Below are 20,090 nucleotides of genomic sequence, written 5' to 3'. Positions count from 1 at the left end.
TACAATCTTTAAGCAAACGCTGCATCCTAACCCACGTTGGACTTGTGCCTAGAGGCAAAAGGCCAACCAAAATCGGATATAAGCTGGTTTTGCCGAAATTCATTTTTCAGTAGAGCTTATGATGTAGATGGTCCAAGTTAAAGAAAAACAAATAGCAGTAGAGATTTTTTTTTTGATGAATTGTTGAGATAGTCATGTGACTTTATAATTAATAAAATGGCCATTTAACTAGGTGAAAGGCCATTTAATGAAACAATATAGACGTGTTCGAATGACTTTTAATTTGTATAAATTAGGTGATGACCATTTAGTGGACAAGTTTGATGATGAAAAAGACTATTCAGGTGAACATAAAATGCATATCTATCATCATCCTCAACCTATCTTTCTTTCTTTTCTCCCATGCATTCGGAAATACGTGCATCCTCTCTCATATACATAGTATAAAATATTTAGCTGGTACATTAAAGTTGATTCAATCTCAACATCTTATGAACAAAAAACATATGCCATAGTTTAATTAAATCAACAAAAAGGGTAATATGACATGCATTATTCAAAACTGTTTTTGCGATTCAATAGCAGTGTAAACCACATCTTCACTTACCTAGTAATTTAAGTTCTTCGTTCTTAAAAATGTTTTTAAACTCAAATGGTATCATTATTCAAAAACATATAATGATATAATCCATTTCAAAGCTTTGTCATCCAAGTAGAAAACGAACAACGTTCACTATTTTGTCAAGGACTCCATTAACTTTACTAGTGTTGCACATTATCTCAAAATTATATATGTGATTAAGTGAATGCTTAGTAGGCAAACTATATAATTAATTTTGCTTCACGAAGATAATGATCTTTATCACTTCCTCAACTGTGTAAAGTGTAAACTGGGCCGCGCACTGAGAAATAGATAAAAATCCTCATCACTTTCTATTAAGTCAAAAAGTAAAAACTGACACATGACACAATGGGAAAATAACACGAGGAAAAGAATTGGCACACCTCTTTGCCAAAAATCATATACAACATCAAAGTTTCTTCACATACTTTTTTTAAATCAAAGCTGATTTTAAATCATCTTGATCAAGTCTCTTAAAAAAATCAATTTGCTATCAATTTCAAAACCCACTTCTGCTTGCTCTCTTCCCTTCAGCATTTCTCACTGCAATGCATTCGGGTTTATTTACTTACCCCCACAAAAATGAGATGTCTCTGCTACACCAACTCTAAATCATTTCTTTACGTCTGTGACCTGCTTCTTAAGCATTGGCACCGTGTAGCTTTTTTTTTTTACTTTCTCATCAAGGGTTCACGTTACAGTCACTCAAGAATCGATCTTCTCGATTCAGATGATTTCTCCAAAAGTCTTTGTACTGTGGGATTCCCAGCTCTAGCCACGGCTTCATGTTCCCATTGTAGTGCAATGTGGCTGCGTTTTTTATCGTTTGGGTGTTGATGTAGTAGTCATAACCAAGCCCTGATACAGCCCATCTGTCGTCAAGAGCATAAACTTTGTCTTGAAACGCAAGCAAACTTGCTTGCAATGCAACTTCTTCTCTTGACTCACCCCCACCACTCATCTGCTGCACATAGAATAGAAAGCTATCGCTCATAAGCATACAACATCACCTCGTATCTCTTTTTAGGTTTTTGAGAAAACTGACCTGTTTGTAAAATTTGTGGTAGGCTTCCGTAACTCCCAGTTCCCTCCATCTAGCAAGATCAATGACATTCAATCCAGACATCCAGAGACAAGCGTTAGCATCAAAACTTCCTCCCTTGAGACTCTTTAGCTGACCCAATCTCACAGAGCACTCCTTCACAGCGCCATTCACTTTTCCTTCCATATCAAGCTCCCAAAGAGGAGACAAGTCTCGCTGGACTACAACGTCATGATCCAAAATCACAACTTTTTTCAACTTGTGAAATATCTTTGGTAGGAGATAGTGAGATTGAGAGAACATTGATAAGTAGTGTGTTCGATTTCCTTGTGACGCCAAATTGTCACCGCTGAGGAAGGAGACACGGAACTCCGTAGGCAAAGACAGTGTTCTGTCAGAACTGTCCAGCTCGAGCTTTTCAATGTTCAATACTTGAATAGCCGCTTGCTTGCAGGGATTCCTGATAAACCATTGTTTCATCGCAAAGTAATTCTGCTCGCTTGTCAATACATGGAAAACAAAGTTTCTACTTTCCTGAAACATCAACAACGAATCATGAGTTAGATATGAAGGTTCTGTGACTGCATGAAAGATAAAAACACATACCCTTGCGTGTAAAACCGTTGAGTTGATCACAACGGAAGATGCAAGTATATTGTCGGAGATGATAACAAAGTGAAGCAACGAGGGATCTGAAAATTTCTCACTATCCTCAGTATCAACTGAACCTGACTTGAAATACTCCACAGTAAGTCTCATTGACAAGCAATGAAGACTCTTAGGCATTGTATGTACTGCAAGCTGGTAGAGGAACACACTCTGTTTCATGTGGAAACTAGCTTCATCCTCAGTCAAATCCAGGATCTGTCTCAATTTCTTGTCAACATTGTTACAGTCGACTGGAAAAGACTTTGCCTTTGAAATTACAGCTTCCATCTTCTCAAACTTTTTATCAACCCTGAAAGATCAATGGAACGAGATGCACAATAAGTACGATTGGAGGAAATTAACAGAGGATTCTATACATAAACCTTCATCTCAAAGAGAACAACAATAACCTCTCCTATCATCTAGTACATTAGTTATTGATTCTTATGCTGGTTTAAGATATTGGCACAGACAAGGCTTAAAAATAAGAGTATTTTTGGGTATGATGCACATTGAAGAAATGAAGAGAGAAAATTATGACTAAGATTTTCTATAACATAGATAGTAACCCACTAGAAAACAGGACGCCCAGACAAGAACTAACTAGGGGAGTTTCATTTGACTAGATCCGACTCTACGGGACTAACTATCAGTACAAACATGCTTAAACCCAAACTGGTAAAGAACTTACTGTGGTGGAAGATCATCATCTGCTGAACTTACAATAAGAACACGTTCAAACTCTTGGATATTCTGTTTCATATCTCGAGTCAACTGGCTTTGAGAAGGCATTTTAGCAATACTTGGATAGTATGCCCTAGCCACAAATAGGAGGTCCTTCATGTGCTTCACCTTAGCATCTTTCATGGGTTCCTTATTTTCCTCTCTCCAGAGGCAATAGCTCCCATATTTCACTTGACAAGTTCTCTGAGTTTCATCAGCATTTACTATTGCTCCCTGACCACCTTTGTGCGAGACTTCGGTTTTTGTTTTCTGTCACAGAATAAGGTTAACTTAAAGACGATTGGTGAGAGGGAGAAAAAAAGGACTATTAGAGAAACCACGTAATCTTTTTGTACATTTGCAGGGCTTGGGTTGGCAACAACAGCTGGGGACACTGGTAATCCTGCGGATTAATTGAGGACAAGACGTAAAGTTGCGGATCAAAATTAAAAAAATAAAATAAAATACTGGGAGAGGAATTTCAAGAAAGTAGAACTTGTATAGTAGTAAACCTCTGTTTTTAGAATCACTGATGCTTGTCCTATTCATATCTCTGTAACCTTCGGTAATCTCGGTTTTCTAGTATGTGAAACAAGAAAACAAAAAAAAAGCTATTAGTATGAAAAAGGTTACAGACACAGATACATAAAGCAACATAATGTATTTCAACTTTCCAGTCACATGAGATAGTTAAAATAAAAAGAAAATCACTCTCACTCGTCTAATTTTGTACCCTTAAGCAACATCAACCAGTGACTGACTAACTAGAGCCTCTTCAGCTCTAGTTTGTTTGCTGGGCCAAAAAAGTTCTAAGATTCACTAATTAACTACAGGGCATCTTGCATAAGGTTCCATAAGTCTAGCAGGAAGTCTTCTTTTTTTTCTGCTTGATATAAGCATTCTTTAATACCAAGATGGGAAACATTAGTGCCAAGAACCATGACTGAATACATTCTTAAATGGTGGAAAATCAAACATATACAGACTAGAACTGAACTGAATCGAGTGTGTCAACTTGAGAGCAGTGGGTAAGACAATGAAGAGTTCCAACCATTGTGGAGATTTAATTCTCCAGGTACAGGAAAAAATCTAAGATTTTATTAAAGAAAAGAACAAATCTATACTATTACACAAAAATCGAAAGTCAATGCCTTCACTCTACACTGAAAGAATGACAAGATTGGAAACATTAACGCGGAAGAACTATGACTGAACTCATTCTTCAATACTGGAAAATAAAAAATACAGACCAGATCTGAACTGAACTGAGTGTGTCAACCAACCATCATAAGAGGTACAACTCTACAGGTAGAGAAAAAGATCTAATATTTGTTTGTTAAAACAACAAGAACTAATCTACCCTACAACACAGAAATGGAACAAGTCGATCTAGAGTGAAACAAGTGGAACAACGAGAAAGAAAGGACCAACCTTGGGAAGCACTGGATTGATTTTCTGGAGAACTTGGTCGACTCTTTCAGACAGATCTGTCTGCAAAAGCAGGCAAGAAGGGAGATCAAGAACAAGAAGCAGCGTTAGATGTAGATGTGAATGGAATCAATGAGAAGAGAGTTAGTTAACAAAAATACCTGGGAATGTTTGGTAGCGTTGATTCGGCTTCTCTCGAACTGATTCCAAAAGAAAGAGCGTCAGAACATTACTTAACCAAAATCAAGAAAAGGTAATAATGCTTACAGGAGAAGAAGGCTGGACAGTGACAATCCCTGGAGAAGAGAAGATAAAAGAGTGCGATTATGAGGATAGATCTGAAAGAGAGATCGAGAGATCGAGTGTGAGGGAGAAAGTAAGTACCAGGAGAGTGAAAGGTGTTGTGAAGGCCGAGCAAGAAAGCAAGAGGAACCAGCATCGATAGGATTACAAGAACCAACACTCCAATCACCAGAACTTTCCACCGGCGCTTTCCTCCTCCTCCGACGATTCCTCCTCCGCCTTTCATATTTTTTCCGATTTAGATTGAATACAATGCCTTTATTCGCATTGGATCCGAAAGAACGCCCGGCGACGATGTTTCTCTCTCTATCTCCTCCTCGATTACACGACTGCAATGTCTCTCTCTCTCTCTCTCTCTCTCTCCCTCTCTCCCCTCGCTTCACACACACTCACTCACTCACTGTAGTTTTCTTCTTGCTCTAATTCCGGCAATTACCCCCGATCGCATCGTCCCTTTCCCTTTTTGCTACTTGATGAGGGGGAAGATTACACACTCGTTTTCGCACGTGTGGAACTGTCTCAGCCGTTTGATTCTCCAGCCCACTTGCCAGATCTGTCTCCAGATCACTACACGTGTCTTTCTTCACACGGTAAGTTATTTATTTATTTATTTATAGTCTCCCCCTGATAGTTCTTCACCCACCGCCAATGCCATTGACGCTTATGAACTTGTAAAATTGTAATCGGATCTCTCCTCCTTGTGTAGATGTAGTGAAGGGAATGACTTAATTTAGACGATCAAGTTATCAAACATTGAAGCTTTTATTCTTATTACTGTCAAATGCAATTTCGTTAAGCTAATTACCTGTCTAATTAATGGTTATTCTGTGTTTTGACATTGGTCATTATTTTTTCTGTGTTTAATGTTAGGAGGTCAAGTTTATATGCTTACTTTGTTTTCATATTCTTTTGTGCGCGCTCCTATATTTCAACCAGCCTCATAGAACATGGACCCTCTTCATAGCAAATGTTCTCTTTGAGGTTGTCTTTTGTTGTCGGTACTTGGAGCATATAATTCATATGTTATGCCATTCAGAGAATCTGAATTATTGTATATGTTGATATTCTTTTCAGGAGAGCTTTCTAGTAATTTAACTGTTTTCTATATTTATTTTCTATATGAGTCGTATACAGCATCTAGATGAAGCAAAGATCTTGAATACGGTGATGCATGTTAGAGAAAGAAGTTGATGGGGTGAGAGCAGGTGTTCAACTAGCAGGAATAAATGCTGTGGTGATTTCTTTATTACTGCAGGTATTGTTGTAGTTACTGCGACAGGGTTCTTATGCTTGAGCATTTCGGTTTTAATTTAACTTCGCAGTTATGTCTTTGCTGACATTTCATGGGAAGAGGTTATGACGCTACAGTAAGCACGGTGCATTCTTTTTCAAAGGATCCAGAGCACATTGTCAGAGAAGCTGATATTGTGGGTGTACCTAATCTAGTTGGTGGAAGTTGGCTGAAGCCTGGAGCAGTTGTCAATGATGTAGGAACATGTCATGTTGAGCTAAATGTAATGCTTCTAAACTGATCAAAAGTCTTAACTTTCCTAGTGGATAAAAACTCATACAGAGAACAAACTTGAGTTTGTTTTTGTTGTTTCTGGTTTGACAATTGAAGCATGTAAGTGATATATCATTTTGCAAATAAAAATGATATGGCAGGATAGTAACTGTAAGCATGGTTACCGTCTTGTTTGATATGTATGTTACGAGGAAGCGTTAGGTGTTGCCTCAGGGATCACGAGGAGTCGGACCCATGACGATTGACAAAGCTACTATGCAATACTTTGGAGGCTGCCAAGCAGATATCCATATCTCCGTCTTATAACTAACATTTTTTGTTTAAACAAGAGATAGGAGATTCCATGTATGATGAAAAATTCACAATTCCTTTTAATTTGAATGATCATGTTGATGCTATTGTTTCTGATATAAATCTATTTTATCATTGTTCATCATACATTCATGAACATCAAAGGTTAACAAAACCGCACCGAGGAGAGTTTAAGTGCTTTGTTGTAGTGTCTGGTTACTTGATACATTCCAGCGGTTTTGTTTCATTGGTTTTTACAAGATGGGGAAACATAGAATGCATGTGAGAGACAACGTTACTGGTTGATTGGATCATTGGGAGTTTGCATCTTACATCAAGGATGAAGGATGAGTGAAGCAAGAGGTGTGACATAAAGATCACGAAAGAAATGCTTGCTGCAGTCCTCTTCACGTGTTCATAAAGTGTGGGTGTGGAATATTTGATAACAGTAACACATCATCTCCCTCCAACTCGGTTTACGAATTTATAAGCAGTTGTTTGAATTTGAAACCGATACAAATTAGGTAGAATACAAAATCTATAAAAATACAAAACGTCAAAAATGAAATAATAGATAATCTTTAGAACAAAAATTTATGTATATTTATTGTTTGCTATATTATTATAATCTAATCTTTTTGACTAAATTATTAAAATATAATCTTTAATAATTTATTAGGATTAATAATAGCAGTTTATTTTATTAAATTAAAATTTGAAAATAAAATTTATAAATTCAGATTATAATTTGTCCAAAAATTATTTCATTTTTATTCTGATCTGAAAAGTTAAACAAAAAAACCTAAAAAGAAAAGCATAATAAAAAGTGGAATAACTTTAAAGCAAAAGTCTGAAAAAAGCAATTCTAGAAGAAAAAAAGATGAACACGAAAGATTTTTTTTTTAATAATCTTAAAAATTTATATGTTCAATTTTCATAAAAACAAACTTAATGATAAAAAGGGACATCTAATCTATTAAGAGCATGATTATCCCAGTATCTTGAGAGAGTATGCAGGAGAAAAGTTGGTCTGGGGTCCACCAAAAAGAAGAAGACAAAAAAAAAATGTCGCCAATGAAGAAACGTATATTGGTGGTGTTTTGCCCAGTTCGCGGACACGTGGGGTGTTTTAATTTTTTTCTTTTTTTTTCAAGATAAAAAGTAAAAAAAGAAGTTAAAGAAACCCTTGGTGGGTATATGCGATAATAATGCTCTAAAACTCTAATCTATTAAAACTGAAGTACAAATTAGAATTAACCATTAACTTTTCTTAATATTTACCACTTATGCCACTGGATTTTTATGCATGCCATTTAATTTCGTGATGGACTTAACTTTCATATTTCCTCAAAGTCCATTACTACCCATTGCATATGTAATGATTAACAATCATTATTTGGGCCAATGTATCTACTAATTACACATCTACTAATTACATATTTTAATTTTTTTACGTTTTGGTAGATAACCAAAACAATGATCGCTTAGGTATGAAGAATTATTATTTTGTATAGCCTATTCTGATAAAGTAATAAGGATGATACTCCGTTTCTGTTGTTGTTCGTTCATCAACACTGTTAAAGTTGAAGTATGCTCCATTAATATATGTTGTATCCAAATTAAAATATCTACATCTAAAATATAACTTCATGAAAAAAACTCTAACTGCATGTAAAATATCCACATTTGATAACTACCAAAAATCATATTTTTAAGGTACGTGTAGGTTGCCATGGAGAATAATAAAGTGGCCGTTAAGTCATTATTATGTAACTTCCTCCATGAGAATCACTAGGGCTGGGCATAAAACCCGAAATCCGAAATCCGAACCGAACCCGAACCGAAAAACCCGAACCGAACCGAATCCGAAATGTTAAAAATATCCGAATGGATCTTGTAGGGTGTTACAAAACATACCCGAACCCGAAGTGTTATTAACCGAACCCGAATGGATAACCCGAAAAACCCGAAAACCCAAAAATATCCGAAAAAACCGATCCCAATATCCAAATTAGTATACATTATAAATATTTAAAACATAAATATGTACTTCAAATATTTAATTTCATATTTATTTCAACATGATATCTAACAATAAGTATCTATCATTTAAATTAATGTCTTAAATACTCTATTATATATAAATAAGTATATATTTTTTTATGTTTTGTTATTAAATTTTAGATTTTATTTAAAATATATCCGAACCGATTCGATATAACCCGAATCCGAATGGTATATCGTTAGTTCGGATATTATCCGAACCGAACCGAAACCGATGTGTTATATCCGAACCCGAACCGTACTTATAGATTTACTAGAATGGGACCTCGAAGGTGTTACAAAATAGAACCGAAATCCGAAAAACCCGAACCGAACCCGAATGGGTACCCGAACGCCCACCCCTAAGAATCACTTTGCCTCTTCAATATATGTATCGTTTGTTACGTCAAATGAACTAAAATAAACTAAAATATTTTTTTTACAACATACTAAATGTATTAATATACGTATGTTGACAAAACAAAACACATATGTACATATATGTATATACATAACATTGATGTATTTGATTTAGCTAAATTTTTAATTAATATATTTATGATGTTCTTTGTTTAACAGATGTTCGTTCTAAACTATACTATTATTTATGAAGTGATTTTGCTTATTTGTCATGTTTTCCATGATTTTAGCTAATTTTGCTTATTTGTCATATTTTTATTAAGTTTAAGCTAAATTATCATTGATTTATTATTTGTTTTGAGCTGAGTCAATAAATCATTAATTTAAATTAATAGTCTTGATGAATATTATATATAAATAAAAACAAATTTTATTTTATTAATATTAAATTTATATGTTATATTAGATTTTCTTATTTGTCATATTTTTATTAGGTTTTAGACTTTTAGATAGGTTATTAATTTATTATTAGTTTCTAACTATTCATTAATTTATTTTAATGATATAAAGTTTATATGTTATATGCTATATTAAATAATTGATTACAAAATAATATTTTAGAATTATCAAAAAAAAATAATTCTTCTATATATATTCTTTTTTGTGCCTATCTGAAAACAGTATTTTTTTATAAAAGTTAAAAAAATTAAGATACAAAACAATTTATTATTAAATATTAGTCAACCAAAAAATATAAATATATTTTCTAAACTATCTCTAAGATATGATTGTTTTAAAAAAAACTTAACAGAATAATAAGTATATATTTTGATTAAAATTATTTGACATATATAAACATTTTGATGTTTGATTTAACTATTTAAAACATAAATAATAATTTATTATGCTGGTTTTAGATTAATAAGATATAAACTAATAAGTATTTATAAGAAATTTATGCCCGTATGTGCGGGCAAAACACCTAGTTAAAATATAAATTAATAGTTTTGATATGTATATATTTATGTTTAAAAATATTTAGAAAATACGTAACTTTAGTTTCTATATTTTTATTTTATTTGACATATAAAATATCAAAATAGTTTAGATTATTTAAATATTTTTTGTAACAAGTTAAGATTTGTGACATTTAACATAAAATATCAAGACTTAGAAATTCATAAATATTTATTTGTGTGATGTGAATAATAAATTAAACTTCAAATCTAAAGTAAACAAAAGTAAAAAATTATTAATAATTTTTTGATAACCAAACTGAAAAACAATCTTGTTTATCAACATATTATAGAAAAGATAATTAAATTTTTTAAGAAATTATCTTTTGGTTCAAGCAATGGTTTAACCGATAACCGAGTTTTTGGAATTTAATGATTTTTGTGGATGTTATATTTATTCTATTAAATTAGGAATATAACCTATTGATATAGATTCAGTCCGATTATTTTAATACAATGACTAAAACTTCTTACTAATCATTTACGAAAAATATTATACACAAATATGATTATAAAGAAAAACATAAATATGATTAAAACACAAATATGAAAATTAAGTTTCTAAAAAAAATGTAAAACAAAAAATATATCCGTCGTTTGAAGGACGGGTCAAAATCTAGTTACAACTTAAAAATCAGCTTAACAAACCAAACCATTCAAATTCAATTCGGTTAAGGTGGTTTGGCCCAGCTCTGGAAACAAAAAAAAAGAAAGAATAAAAAAAAACGATTCCGAATCCGCCGAATCTCCTCTTTCAAACAATCTCCGAGGGAGAGAGAGAGAGATCTGAGAGACGTCTCCCAATGCGAAGGAAACACAAACGCTCAAAGATCTGAGAGACTGTAGAACAACATGGTTTGGGAGAAGGAAAAAATCGTCGGCAGTTGCTTGATCGGAGGAGCGACGTTCGCCGTCGGAGCTTCCTTCCTCCACCTCTTCCTCAAAGGCGAGCTTCCCCTAGGCCTAGGGCTAGGTCCAGGCCTCGTCTCTCCGTGGAAATGCTTCAGAAGACGGAAACCAGTCCGCGTCTACATGGACGGCTGCTTCGACATGATGCACTACGGCCACTGCAACGCGCTCCGCCAAGCGCGCGCTCTCGGCGACCAATTGGTCGTCGGCGTCGTCAGCGACGAGGAGATCATCGCTAACAAAGGACCTCCCGTTACGCCTCTTCACGAGAGGTTATATCTCTTCGTGTATTCCAATTTCGATTTTAATGTGTTTGTTCTGATTTTTGGTTGATGTGTTATGTTTAGAATGATAATGGTGAAGGCGGTTAAGTGGGTGGATGAGGTTATACCGGATGCTCCTTACGCGATCACTGAGGAGTTTATGAAGAGGTTGTTTGATGAGTATCGGATTGATTACATCATCCATGGGGATGATCCTTGCGTTCTTCCTGATGGGACTGATGCTTATGCATTGGCTAAGAAGGCTGGGAGGTATAAGCAGATCAAGCGTACTGAAGGTGTTTCCAGCACTGATATCGTTGGTAAAAAAACTTACATTCAATTGTTGCTTAGATGAAAGGTTTCATTTTTTATGTTTATGTTATTAAGTGTTCATGATAGGTTTGACTAATCACTTCAAGATTATAACTTTGTTTCGAGTATCTGCAGGTCGTATGCTTCTCTGTGTAAGATCGAACAGTCAGAGTCATTCGTCTCTGCAAAGGCAGTTTAGCCATGGGCATAATAGCCCGAGGTTTGAGGACGGAGCTTCTTCTGCTGGTACTCGCGTCTCACACTTTCTTCCTACTTCCCGCAGGATCGTTCAGTTCTCCAATGGCAAGGTGTGCAATTCTTAAAGACATCTTCTTTTTTTGTTGTGTTTCTACGTGTTTAGCTTACTCAGGCAGATAATTTAGATCTTTGGAGTTGTAGATCTATATGTTGCTTAGTGATATAATAGGTTGAACAGGTGCATAACTCATGATTTCTAATAACTATGCAAGTGGTTCTTGCCTCTTTTTCTCAGTTGTTTTAATTGTTAAAGATAACGTGTAGCAGCTTTCATTATCACTGTGTGAACACTGTCTGGTGGTTTACTCTTGGTTCTTACCTTCTGAAACATAATTAGTTCAACCCTTTCTATGACCATTTCACCAATCAATTGGATACTTTTTATCTGCTTATCTATATTCAACCCTTTCTTTATATCGCCTATGTCAGTTTATGCCCGCTAGATTTAACTTAAGATTATATTCCTTGATTGATTCACCTTTACTCTTCTCATTTTGTATCTGGGGTTGATCGAAACTACATGCTTATTGTCACAGGGGCCAGGACCTGATGCACGCATAATTTACATAGATGGTGCTTTTGATCTTTTCCATGCTGGCCATGTTGAGGTACATTAAGTTAACTTGGTGCCGACAAACATTACTGAGCGACCCTCCAGTTTTATTCTGCCAATGTTGTTGATTCTTTGTCTTGATTATTTAATTCTTACAGATTCTCAGGCGTGCTCGAGAGCTTGGGGACTTTCTTCTTGTTGGAATCCATAATGACCAGACTGTCAGGTTAGAAAATTGCTCATTTTTGGCAGTTATCTTTATAGTGATTGTCTTTTCCTGTCCTGGCAGTTGTTATGGTGGCTTATCAATATAGTTGGTGTCTGAGTGTTGACAAAAAAAAAATTGGTGATGTTAGTTTTAGGCATAAGTAGATACTTACTGTCCTCCTCCTGGATTAGATTTGCATAATTGCGTCTCTGCTTAAATTCATTGGACCAAATTGGTGCTTGTTATACGTTGATGTGCAGTGGTAAAAGAGGAGCGCAACACCCAATCATGAATCTCCATGAAAGAAGCTTAAGTGTTTTGGCATGCCGCTATGTAGACGAGGTGATAATTGGTGCCCCATGGGAAGTGTCAAAAGATACGGTGAGTTTCTCTGCTCTTGACTTAACAATAAGATAAATGGCTTTCATGAAAAGCTAATTTTTGACAGTGATTTGGATATTGCAGATCACGACATTTAACATTTGGAAAGTGGTTCATGGGACAGTAGCAGAGAGCGATGATTTTCAAAAGGTAAAACAAGATTTATATATATAAGGTAGAATACAAAGAGCTGGATTTTCTCAAGATTCTTGTTGAATGGTTTGACAGGAGGAAGATAATCCGTATGCAGTACCAAAAAGCATGGGCATATTCGAAGTACTAGAAAGCCCTCTTGATATCTCAACTTCCACCATAATCAAGAGGATTGTAGCAAACCATGAAGCTTATCAGGCAAGTTTCCTTCCTTTCTTTCTAATCTATCTTCTTGTTGCTTCACTCTGACCAACGTCTCAGTCAATGTCTTTCCTGTGTGAATACAGAAACGTAATTTGAAAAAGGAAGCTAGTGAGAAGAAGTACTACGAGCAGAAGTCTTTTGTGACCGGCGACTGATAGATTCAGATGCTATAATATGTTTTAGAGGACAAAACCATCTTCAGGATGTGAATCTTTTATATCTTTGTAGAGGCTATAGTACCTTACATATTACATTTTGTTCTCTAGTCTATGTTTTACATAAAAGAGGGCATCAATTGGTTTACACTACCAAATTGCTTCTTTTAATTTTCTTTACTTTTGGGGATGTTACATTATACTTTTTGACTTTCGTTTAATCAAATAACAATGATAAAAATTTGAATTTATTAGCTGACAGGCATATAATTGTTGACTCTGTATCAGTGAGTTTGAGAGTGAGTTTGAGAGCACTTTCGCTTGTTAAGATCTGGCTATAGCTCTCCCAATAAATGATCCTTTTATCCTTTAAAAGTATGAAGCAAACCACACAGAACTTCTAGTAAAAATATTGTTTCGATCAAGTCAACTGAAGAAAGAGTCTTGCACTCATTGGGGTCAACTCGCTTCTGTTGGAAATAACTGAGAAACAAGCTCCAACGCTCCCCACATAGGTGCATCATTCTGGTTAGACCCACAAAGAAACAACCAAAATCTCTATTAGCAAATTATCAGGTTATGTTCAAACATAGAATGCGGATGCGACTTACAAGATAAACAATATCAAAGGCCTCACGGTAGCTTTCAAGACTCTTCTCAACGTTATCATTCCTGGAAAATAAAATAGTGAGAGGAGACCAAAAAAAAAAACAGAGCCAGAAAAGGTAGAAACGAAACAAAAAAGAGAAACTCACAGGAATCCAATAGATACTCGAGACTCGTAATTCAAACCATCAGACATCCTCAGATCCCCCAAATGATCTCCTAGAAGCAAAACGTTTGTTCTTTGTTTCACGTACGCATTCTCTTCATCTTCCACACCAATGTCAATACCGAGGTTGTCGTGAAGTGGAGCAGCCATGTCTAAAGCGTGTTCGTTCTTGTTTAGCACGTGAATCAGCTTTCCTGTAATGTTAAGAGGTAAAGAAACTGCACTTCATGGTTTGCGACAACTTATATTATAATCAAATGCTTAGTCGTTTCCTTATAATTATTCGATTGACAACAAAGTAGAACATGTGTCTAGCTAACATACACCAAAATGTATACCTTTAAAAGAGACGAGACGACCATCATTATCAAACACCATCCTGTTTGACACAATCTTTACATTCTTGAATGTTCTATGAAGTTTCTGCCTCAAAACCTGTAGTAAAAAGCATATTCATTATTATAGGAGTAGATAAGTCTCATTTGGTAATAGTCTTGAGAGAGTCACCTCTTCAATAACATCAGCAAGTCCTGCTGAAAAAATCAAAACTGGGATATCCTTTTCCTGGATCAAATGGCGAACAGAGTTAGACTGGTTAATATACACAAAAAAGCTAATTAATATAATAACAGCAACCATGAGTTTTTTTGATTCTTTTTTTACCTCCAAAAACTCAAACAGTTCAACCACACCATCTCTAAAAGCTATGGAGGAACTAGCAACAGATTCCTTGATTGCATCACATGTTAAACCTCCCTCAATGAGAAGATCATGAGTTTTACTCCACCTGGTAGAGGGAAAAAAAAAACAACAATTGATGAAAAGACAAAAGGAAAATGTTATGTGATTGGTAAGAAAGAGAGAGTACCATACCATTGTTCCATGAGTTTGGTTTTGTCATGGAGGGGAATGAGAGGAGAGAACTCAAGAGGATGATAGTGTTCATACAATGCTTCCCTCTTAGCATCGTAATCAGCGTTTCCTTGCTGCAAGATGCCATGACTGCCTTTACAAAAACAGAGTAGTTTGGTTTCAGCTTTTTGACTGATGATGAGTAGAGAGATAAAGATTAAATGTGAGATGAAACATACTCTGGCCTCGAATTCCATTGACTCTGTATCTCGTTAAAGTCCCATCAAAGTCTGCAATCACCTGCACAAGTCGCAGACACCAAAAATAAAAACATACTTAAAAGCTTTGTGAAAGAAGAAAACTTTGACCTATAGAGAGAGAGAGAGAGAGAGGGAAAGACCTGAAATTTGGAAGGACCCGCGTCACGGGTTAGGGTTATTTTATCAGTGAGAGCTGGAGGATGATCAATCACAGTGTTGGAAGAGAGATCAAACTGTTCCATTTTATTATGTCCGGACATAACAGAGCAATTCTGGGAGAACAAAGAGGAAAAGGAAACGTTTTTAAGAGAGAGAAGGGAAGAGAGAGAGAGAGGAGAGAAGAGACTGACGTTGTTGCGGAAGCAGGAAGATGATGAAGGTGGGATCAGCTTGTGGTGACTACGGCGGAATAAAGAAAGACGATTTGTCGGCGCGTGAAAACGCGTGCAGAAGCTTATTACGCGCATCAGAGATTCTCAAACAAGGGTATCGAATCAAGGCAGGCCTACTAGTACTATCTCTTTTTGTTAATTCAGAGATGCCACATAAGTAGTAAATAAGATTTTGACGTTGACGTTGACGTTGACGTTGACGTTGACGTTGACCCAAATCACATCACATAAAAAAAAAAGTTGTAACCTCCTTTAACAAATGTTTTCATAGTCCAACCGAACAAATAAGAAAAAAAAAAAAAGCGTTACAACAAAATGAGAGAGAGATTGGGAGATACTAGAAACTAAAATGATGAAGGCTTAGAGAGACTTGAAGTAGAGGTGATGATCAGAGAAGAGAACCCTGTAAGCTAGCTTGCATCTACACTTCAATCTTATCACAAACCCATCTCCACATCTCTCTATCCTCATCCCTTCTCCACAATCTTCCTCTTCCTCGTGCTGCTGCGTCTGACATGAAATTCCCCATTAATCATTTGAAGTCACTAAAATGATAAGCATAAGATACAAACAAAGCAAAACCTCATAGTTAGTCTCTTCTTCGTGAGTGATCTCCTCCACGTGATTGTTAACCCTCTTCATCCTCAGTTTCTTTTTATCAGTAAACAACCAAACGAAGACTCTTTATTACTAGTTGAAAACCAGAAGAGAGTCCAAGTTTCTTGATTATATAACACAACCAACCTCTGTTTCTTCAAGACTCTCGGAATCATACAACGGCGACGTTTCTTGCTTCTCCGGAACAGAGCGTACGTGGGTCGGGTCGTTGACTGAGGAAGAATGGGTTTCCTGGTAAGTGGAGCGAAGAGGAGACGTGATAAAGATCGGGTCTTGGAGTTGGAGGGAGAGTCTCCTGCGTTTGTGCTGATCGGATTCGTCTGAAACAGGGGACGAGCGTTTCAAGGGGCTGATATCAGGAGGAGAAGCGGCGGCGGAGAAGGAGGAGCGAGAGTGGTCGTAAGGTGGGGAGGAAAGGCGGAGGAGAGAGAGATCAATGTCGTTGATGTTCAGGTTGTTACGGTCTTGAAACTCGTTTTCCATTGTCATCATCATCATCCTTCTTTCTTCAACCTTCTTCTTGACTTCTCTTCTTTCTGTGCTCTCTCGCTAAGTTCTCTCAGGGAACGAAATTAAGTGGTGGGGGAGTTCGTTGTGATGATACAAGTTCAAACCATTTCGTGCAACTATATATATACTAAAAGAGGCGTTTGGTTGAGATGAATATACATTGAGATGTTGTTGGGCTCTTTGGTTCTGGTTTAGTACTAGATAGTTAGTTGCAGTCTATAGTTTCCAAATTATTTTTTAAACAACGCTGCACTTCATGTAACACAAACATTTTTTTTTTTTATGAATACAATTTAACATTCATTCCAAATAAAAAATTGCTTCGTTTATTTAACAACTAGACAGATTTAAAATTAACATAACACACAGACCACACACACTTGCACACAAAACCAAAAAGTTCTCCAAGAAACATAAACCAAACTCACTCATGAATTGCTTTGTCCCTTGGCTATTCATATCTGATCAGAGAGGAGGGGATTTGTCACTGAAAAACTGAGCAATAACTCTGTCTTCAAGAATTGCTAAACCTTGAGGGGATTTTATGCATAGTGGTGTCTTGTACTGAGACGCAGAAGCACCCTGGGAGATGAAATATTCCATGAGAGAATCAAACCTTCCTTGCTTCGTCACCCTTATCTCTAGCGCTCCGATGCTCTCATACTCTCTCCTAAATTTTCTATAGAGAGCATTAAATGATTTCTCCATTACACAGCAACACTTGACCATTACACTGTTATCAAGCTTAACAATGCTATCAGAGTTTTTGGCTTTGAGCTCCAAGTAAAAAACATAATGACCTGGGAAGGTGGAGATATCAGGTTTGCATGTGAATCCCATCAATATTAAACCTTCAGAGTCAAGTACTGCTGTCACACGATTCATCGCATTTGCTATATCTTCTTCTGTTGTTTTCTCCACATGGACGCTTATAACCGTATCCTTTCTGCGTACAAATCTAAACTGAGGTGTTTTATTGTAAAATCCAGTCACCTGTAGAATATCTCCCATTCTATATCTGTATAACCCTAGAAACAATAATAACTGAAAATGATTAGTGTAATATATTTAAAAAAAATGATTAGTGTTGATAATATAGGTGAGAGATGATATTAATGTTAAATGTATACAACTCACCGAAATGATTTGTGACCAAGGGGTCATAAAAGTGACCTAACTTGACGTCCACGAGATCAACTACTTCAGCATTGTTTCCTTCATCAAGAGGTAGGAACTCGAAGTAGGACATGTTGGGCAAAAATGTATAAGAAACGTCTTGTGGTTTGCATAGGGGATTCACATTGATCCCTAACAATGTTTCAGAAGCAGAATAGCTCATGGAGACGAGAGGCAATTTGTTGGAGTAGAACTCCAAAACTGGAATGAACTGACTCATCTGTCCTGTAACTACGCTATGAATGAATTTGATGTTAGGCCATAGACGTGTGATGATACCTTCCCATGATGTCTGACGACAGCATTCACGTTCAATCTGATCTGCTAATTCAGGATTTGGTACTCCAAGCATGACGGAGACAGAGTCTCTGCAACCAAGGTCGGTAATCCACTCGCTAACATGACCAGATCGAATATCGTTACACAAGTCTTTCCAGTGAGTTTCAAGAAATTTGATTGCTTGGACTAACGCACAAGCAAATGGAACAAAAATACTCACAACCTCCTCTCTCTGGACAAGAGCACAAAGAAAATGACAGTAAGTACTCTGTTTGCTGTCAGTACATGATATGACTTCGTCAGGGCTGGTGTAACGTTTGGATGACCAGTTCTTGAAATATTCGCTCACTAGGAAGCTCGTAATTACAGGACCAACAGGTAGACCAGAGGGAGTTCTGGACAATTTTCTAGTGTTAAGAAATGCTATCACCTTTCCGTCCACGACGCCATTGATATGCCTATAAACCGGTAAAAGAAATCGCTCATTATGATTCCTTGGGATGGAAGGAACAAATACATTTCTTTTTTTTTGAGAATAGAGAGGTTCGCGAAGAGTTACTTGGATAAAATATTTAATATGTGAAGAGTTACTTGGATAAAATAGAGCAGCGTAGATCTTCGCTAAATATCCTCTTCTGATAATACTTGTTGTTAACAGGGAAGATCTTTTGTTTTCCTCCCGTAGTTCCAGAACTAAACACACATAAGGTCACAAAATGTCACTATTTTTTTTCAAGAGCTAGTTGATCATCATTTACTAAAACTACTATTTGTAATTTGACAGCGTATACCTTCTGAAAAAATGAGTAATAGGTTCGCCCGAAATGACATCTGAGGGTTCTCCATTAGCCACGCGCTCAATATAAGGCTTAACATCTTCATAGGTCACCACCGGTACGTTCTTCTTGAAAAGCTCTTTATGAGAGCTCCCATGAAGAAAGGGTCGAAGATACTCTGTGTTCGCACTAACTCTTAGTATCTCTTCCAACATATCGTCTTGTATTTGCTTCGCATTTGAGGTCAATTCCTCTAGATCATTCAGCTCTGATTTTAGATTCATTTTTGGTTTTAATCTCTTGATGCACCTAGATTTCAGGGTTTTATTATATATAGAGTAATACATCAAATAAACTAACTTAACTTTCTTAAAAGAACGTATAATCTCATGCGTGAGAAACGAGTTGATTTTATTTGTATACAAAAATTACAGAAGTCAATGCTTAGAAAATCGTGTCAATCGATAATAAAACTCAACTTGTTTAGAAAATGTGCATCTCAAGGGAGAGAAACGAGTTGATTTTATTACTAAAAAGAAAGAAAAATGATTGATGAATACGTGTGAAAATATTGATCCTGTTAACAATGCAAACTAAACTAATGCATATAATACATTTAGGTACACGAAAAAATTATATGTTATGCATAAAAAAATCTCTCAGTTTAATGAAATTATGTAGTTAACATTTTTCATTCATCCTAAAAGAACACCGTACAAATCTGCCGTTTTAACAATCACACTGATTTCGACCAAATATGTCGTTTTAACAATTACACTAGATTTCGACCCGCACAACCGTGCGGATTTTATTTTCAATTTTATATGCATATATATATTACTCTAGATTATTAGTATTATACATTTTCAATTTTTTAATTTAATTATATATTAAATATTTATAAAGCTATTTCAAATACAATAGTGTATAGTTTGCATGTTGTAAGTAATCAATTGTTTAAACTATTATATGTATTTTTTGCTTTTTATTATATATTTATTTTATTGTATTTGTATTTTGTTATTAAACATATTAATATGTGCATAAAAACATATATG

At 35.7% G+C, this 20,090-nt stretch overlaps 5 protein-coding genes and 1 long non-coding RNA gene across 7 annotated transcripts; 2 read left to right on the top strand and 4 right to left on the bottom strand.

Moving 5' to 3' along the window:
• Nucleotides 1-979: 979 nt before the first annotated feature.
• Nucleotides 980-5,230, bottom strand: LOC130504590 (probable galacturonosyltransferase 7). Of its 2 annotated transcripts, none has more exons than XM_056999216.1 (10): nucleotides 4,848-5,230; nucleotides 4,731-4,759; nucleotides 4,625-4,663; nucleotides 4,467-4,526; nucleotides 3,548-3,614; nucleotides 3,392-3,438; nucleotides 3,004-3,305; nucleotides 2,271-2,622; nucleotides 1,668-2,198; nucleotides 980-1,586 (listed from the first exon to the last, which is right to left on the bottom strand). In XM_056999216.1, the coding sequence occupies exons 1-10, from the start codon at nucleotides 4,990-4,992 to the stop codon at nucleotides 1,305-1,307; spliced, it is 1,854 nt and encodes a 617-aa protein (XP_056855196.1). In that variant the 5' UTR covers nucleotides 4,993-5,230; the 3' UTR covers nucleotides 980-1,304. The 2 variants fall into 2 exon arrangements, with proteins under 2 accessions (XP_056855196.1, XP_056855197.1); XM_056999217.1 differs by having other exon boundaries at nucleotides 980-1,583; nucleotides 4,848-5,229.
• Nucleotides 5,231-5,243: 13 nt separating this feature from the next.
• LOC130504591 (uncharacterized) lies at nucleotides 5,244-6,689 on the top strand. The gene is made up of 2 exons (XR_008941341.1): nucleotides 5,244-5,356; nucleotides 5,901-6,689. It is a non-coding gene; the product is annotated as an uncharacterized LOC130504591 (long non-coding RNA).
• Nucleotides 6,690-10,704: 4,015 nt separating this feature from the next.
• LOC130504592 (ethanolamine-phosphate cytidylyltransferase-like) lies at nucleotides 10,705-13,648 on the top strand. The gene is made up of 9 exons (XM_056999218.1): nucleotides 10,705-11,182; nucleotides 11,258-11,493; nucleotides 11,621-11,793; nucleotides 12,280-12,351; nucleotides 12,455-12,522; nucleotides 12,765-12,885; nucleotides 12,970-13,035; nucleotides 13,114-13,236; nucleotides 13,326-13,648. The coding sequence occupies exons 1-9, from the start codon at nucleotides 10,854-10,856 to the stop codon at nucleotides 13,395-13,397; spliced, it is 1,260 nt and encodes a 419-aa protein (XP_056855198.1). The 5' UTR covers nucleotides 10,705-10,853; the 3' UTR covers nucleotides 13,398-13,648.
• Nucleotides 13,649-13,712: 64 nt separating this feature from the next.
• On the bottom strand, nucleotides 13,713-15,804 carry LOC130504593 (uncharacterized). The gene is made up of 10 exons (XM_056999219.1): nucleotides 15,632-15,804; nucleotides 15,422-15,553; nucleotides 15,261-15,321; nucleotides 15,043-15,175; nucleotides 14,833-14,956; nucleotides 14,677-14,733; nucleotides 14,508-14,604; nucleotides 14,153-14,363; nucleotides 14,009-14,069; nucleotides 13,713-13,922 (listed from the first exon to the last, which is right to left on the bottom strand). Exons 1-10 carry the CDS (start codon nucleotides 15,746-15,748, stop codon nucleotides 13,857-13,859), a joined length of 1,059 nt encoding a protein of 352 aa, XP_056855199.1. The 5' UTR covers nucleotides 15,749-15,804; the 3' UTR covers nucleotides 13,713-13,856.
• Nucleotides 15,805-15,973: 169 nt separating this feature from the next.
• LOC130504589 (uncharacterized) lies at nucleotides 15,974-16,862 on the bottom strand. Its single transcript, XM_056999215.1, has 3 exons — nucleotides 16,418-16,862; nucleotides 16,256-16,324; nucleotides 15,974-16,183 (listed from the first exon to the last, which is right to left on the bottom strand). Exons 1-3 carry the CDS (start codon nucleotides 16,787-16,789, stop codon nucleotides 16,034-16,036), a joined length of 591 nt encoding a protein of 196 aa, XP_056855195.1. The 5' UTR covers nucleotides 16,790-16,862; the 3' UTR covers nucleotides 15,974-16,033.
• A 158-nt stretch (nucleotides 16,863-17,020) lies between these two features.
• LOC130504588 (4-substituted benzoates-glutamate ligase GH3.12-like) lies at nucleotides 17,021-19,393 on the bottom strand. The gene is made up of 4 exons (XM_056999214.1): nucleotides 19,048-19,393; nucleotides 18,848-18,949; nucleotides 17,939-18,714; nucleotides 17,021-17,829 (listed from the first exon to the last, which is right to left on the bottom strand). The coding sequence occupies exons 1-4, from the start codon at nucleotides 19,377-19,379 to the stop codon at nucleotides 17,267-17,269; spliced, it is 1,773 nt and encodes a 590-aa protein (XP_056855194.1). The 5' UTR covers nucleotides 19,380-19,393; the 3' UTR covers nucleotides 17,021-17,266.
• Nucleotides 19,394-20,090: the final 697 nt, after the last annotated feature.

The sequence above is a fragment of the Raphanus sativus genome, unplaced genomic scaffold, assembly GCF_000801105.2.
Source record: "Raphanus sativus cultivar WK10039 unplaced genomic scaffold, ASM80110v3 Scaffold1691, whole genome shotgun sequence".
Classification (NCBI taxonomy): domain Eukaryota; kingdom Viridiplantae; phylum Streptophyta; class Magnoliopsida; order Brassicales; family Brassicaceae; genus Raphanus; species Raphanus sativus.
The sequence above is the reverse complement of the archived record's forward strand: the minus strand, read 5'-3'. Positions and strand labels throughout refer to the sequence as shown.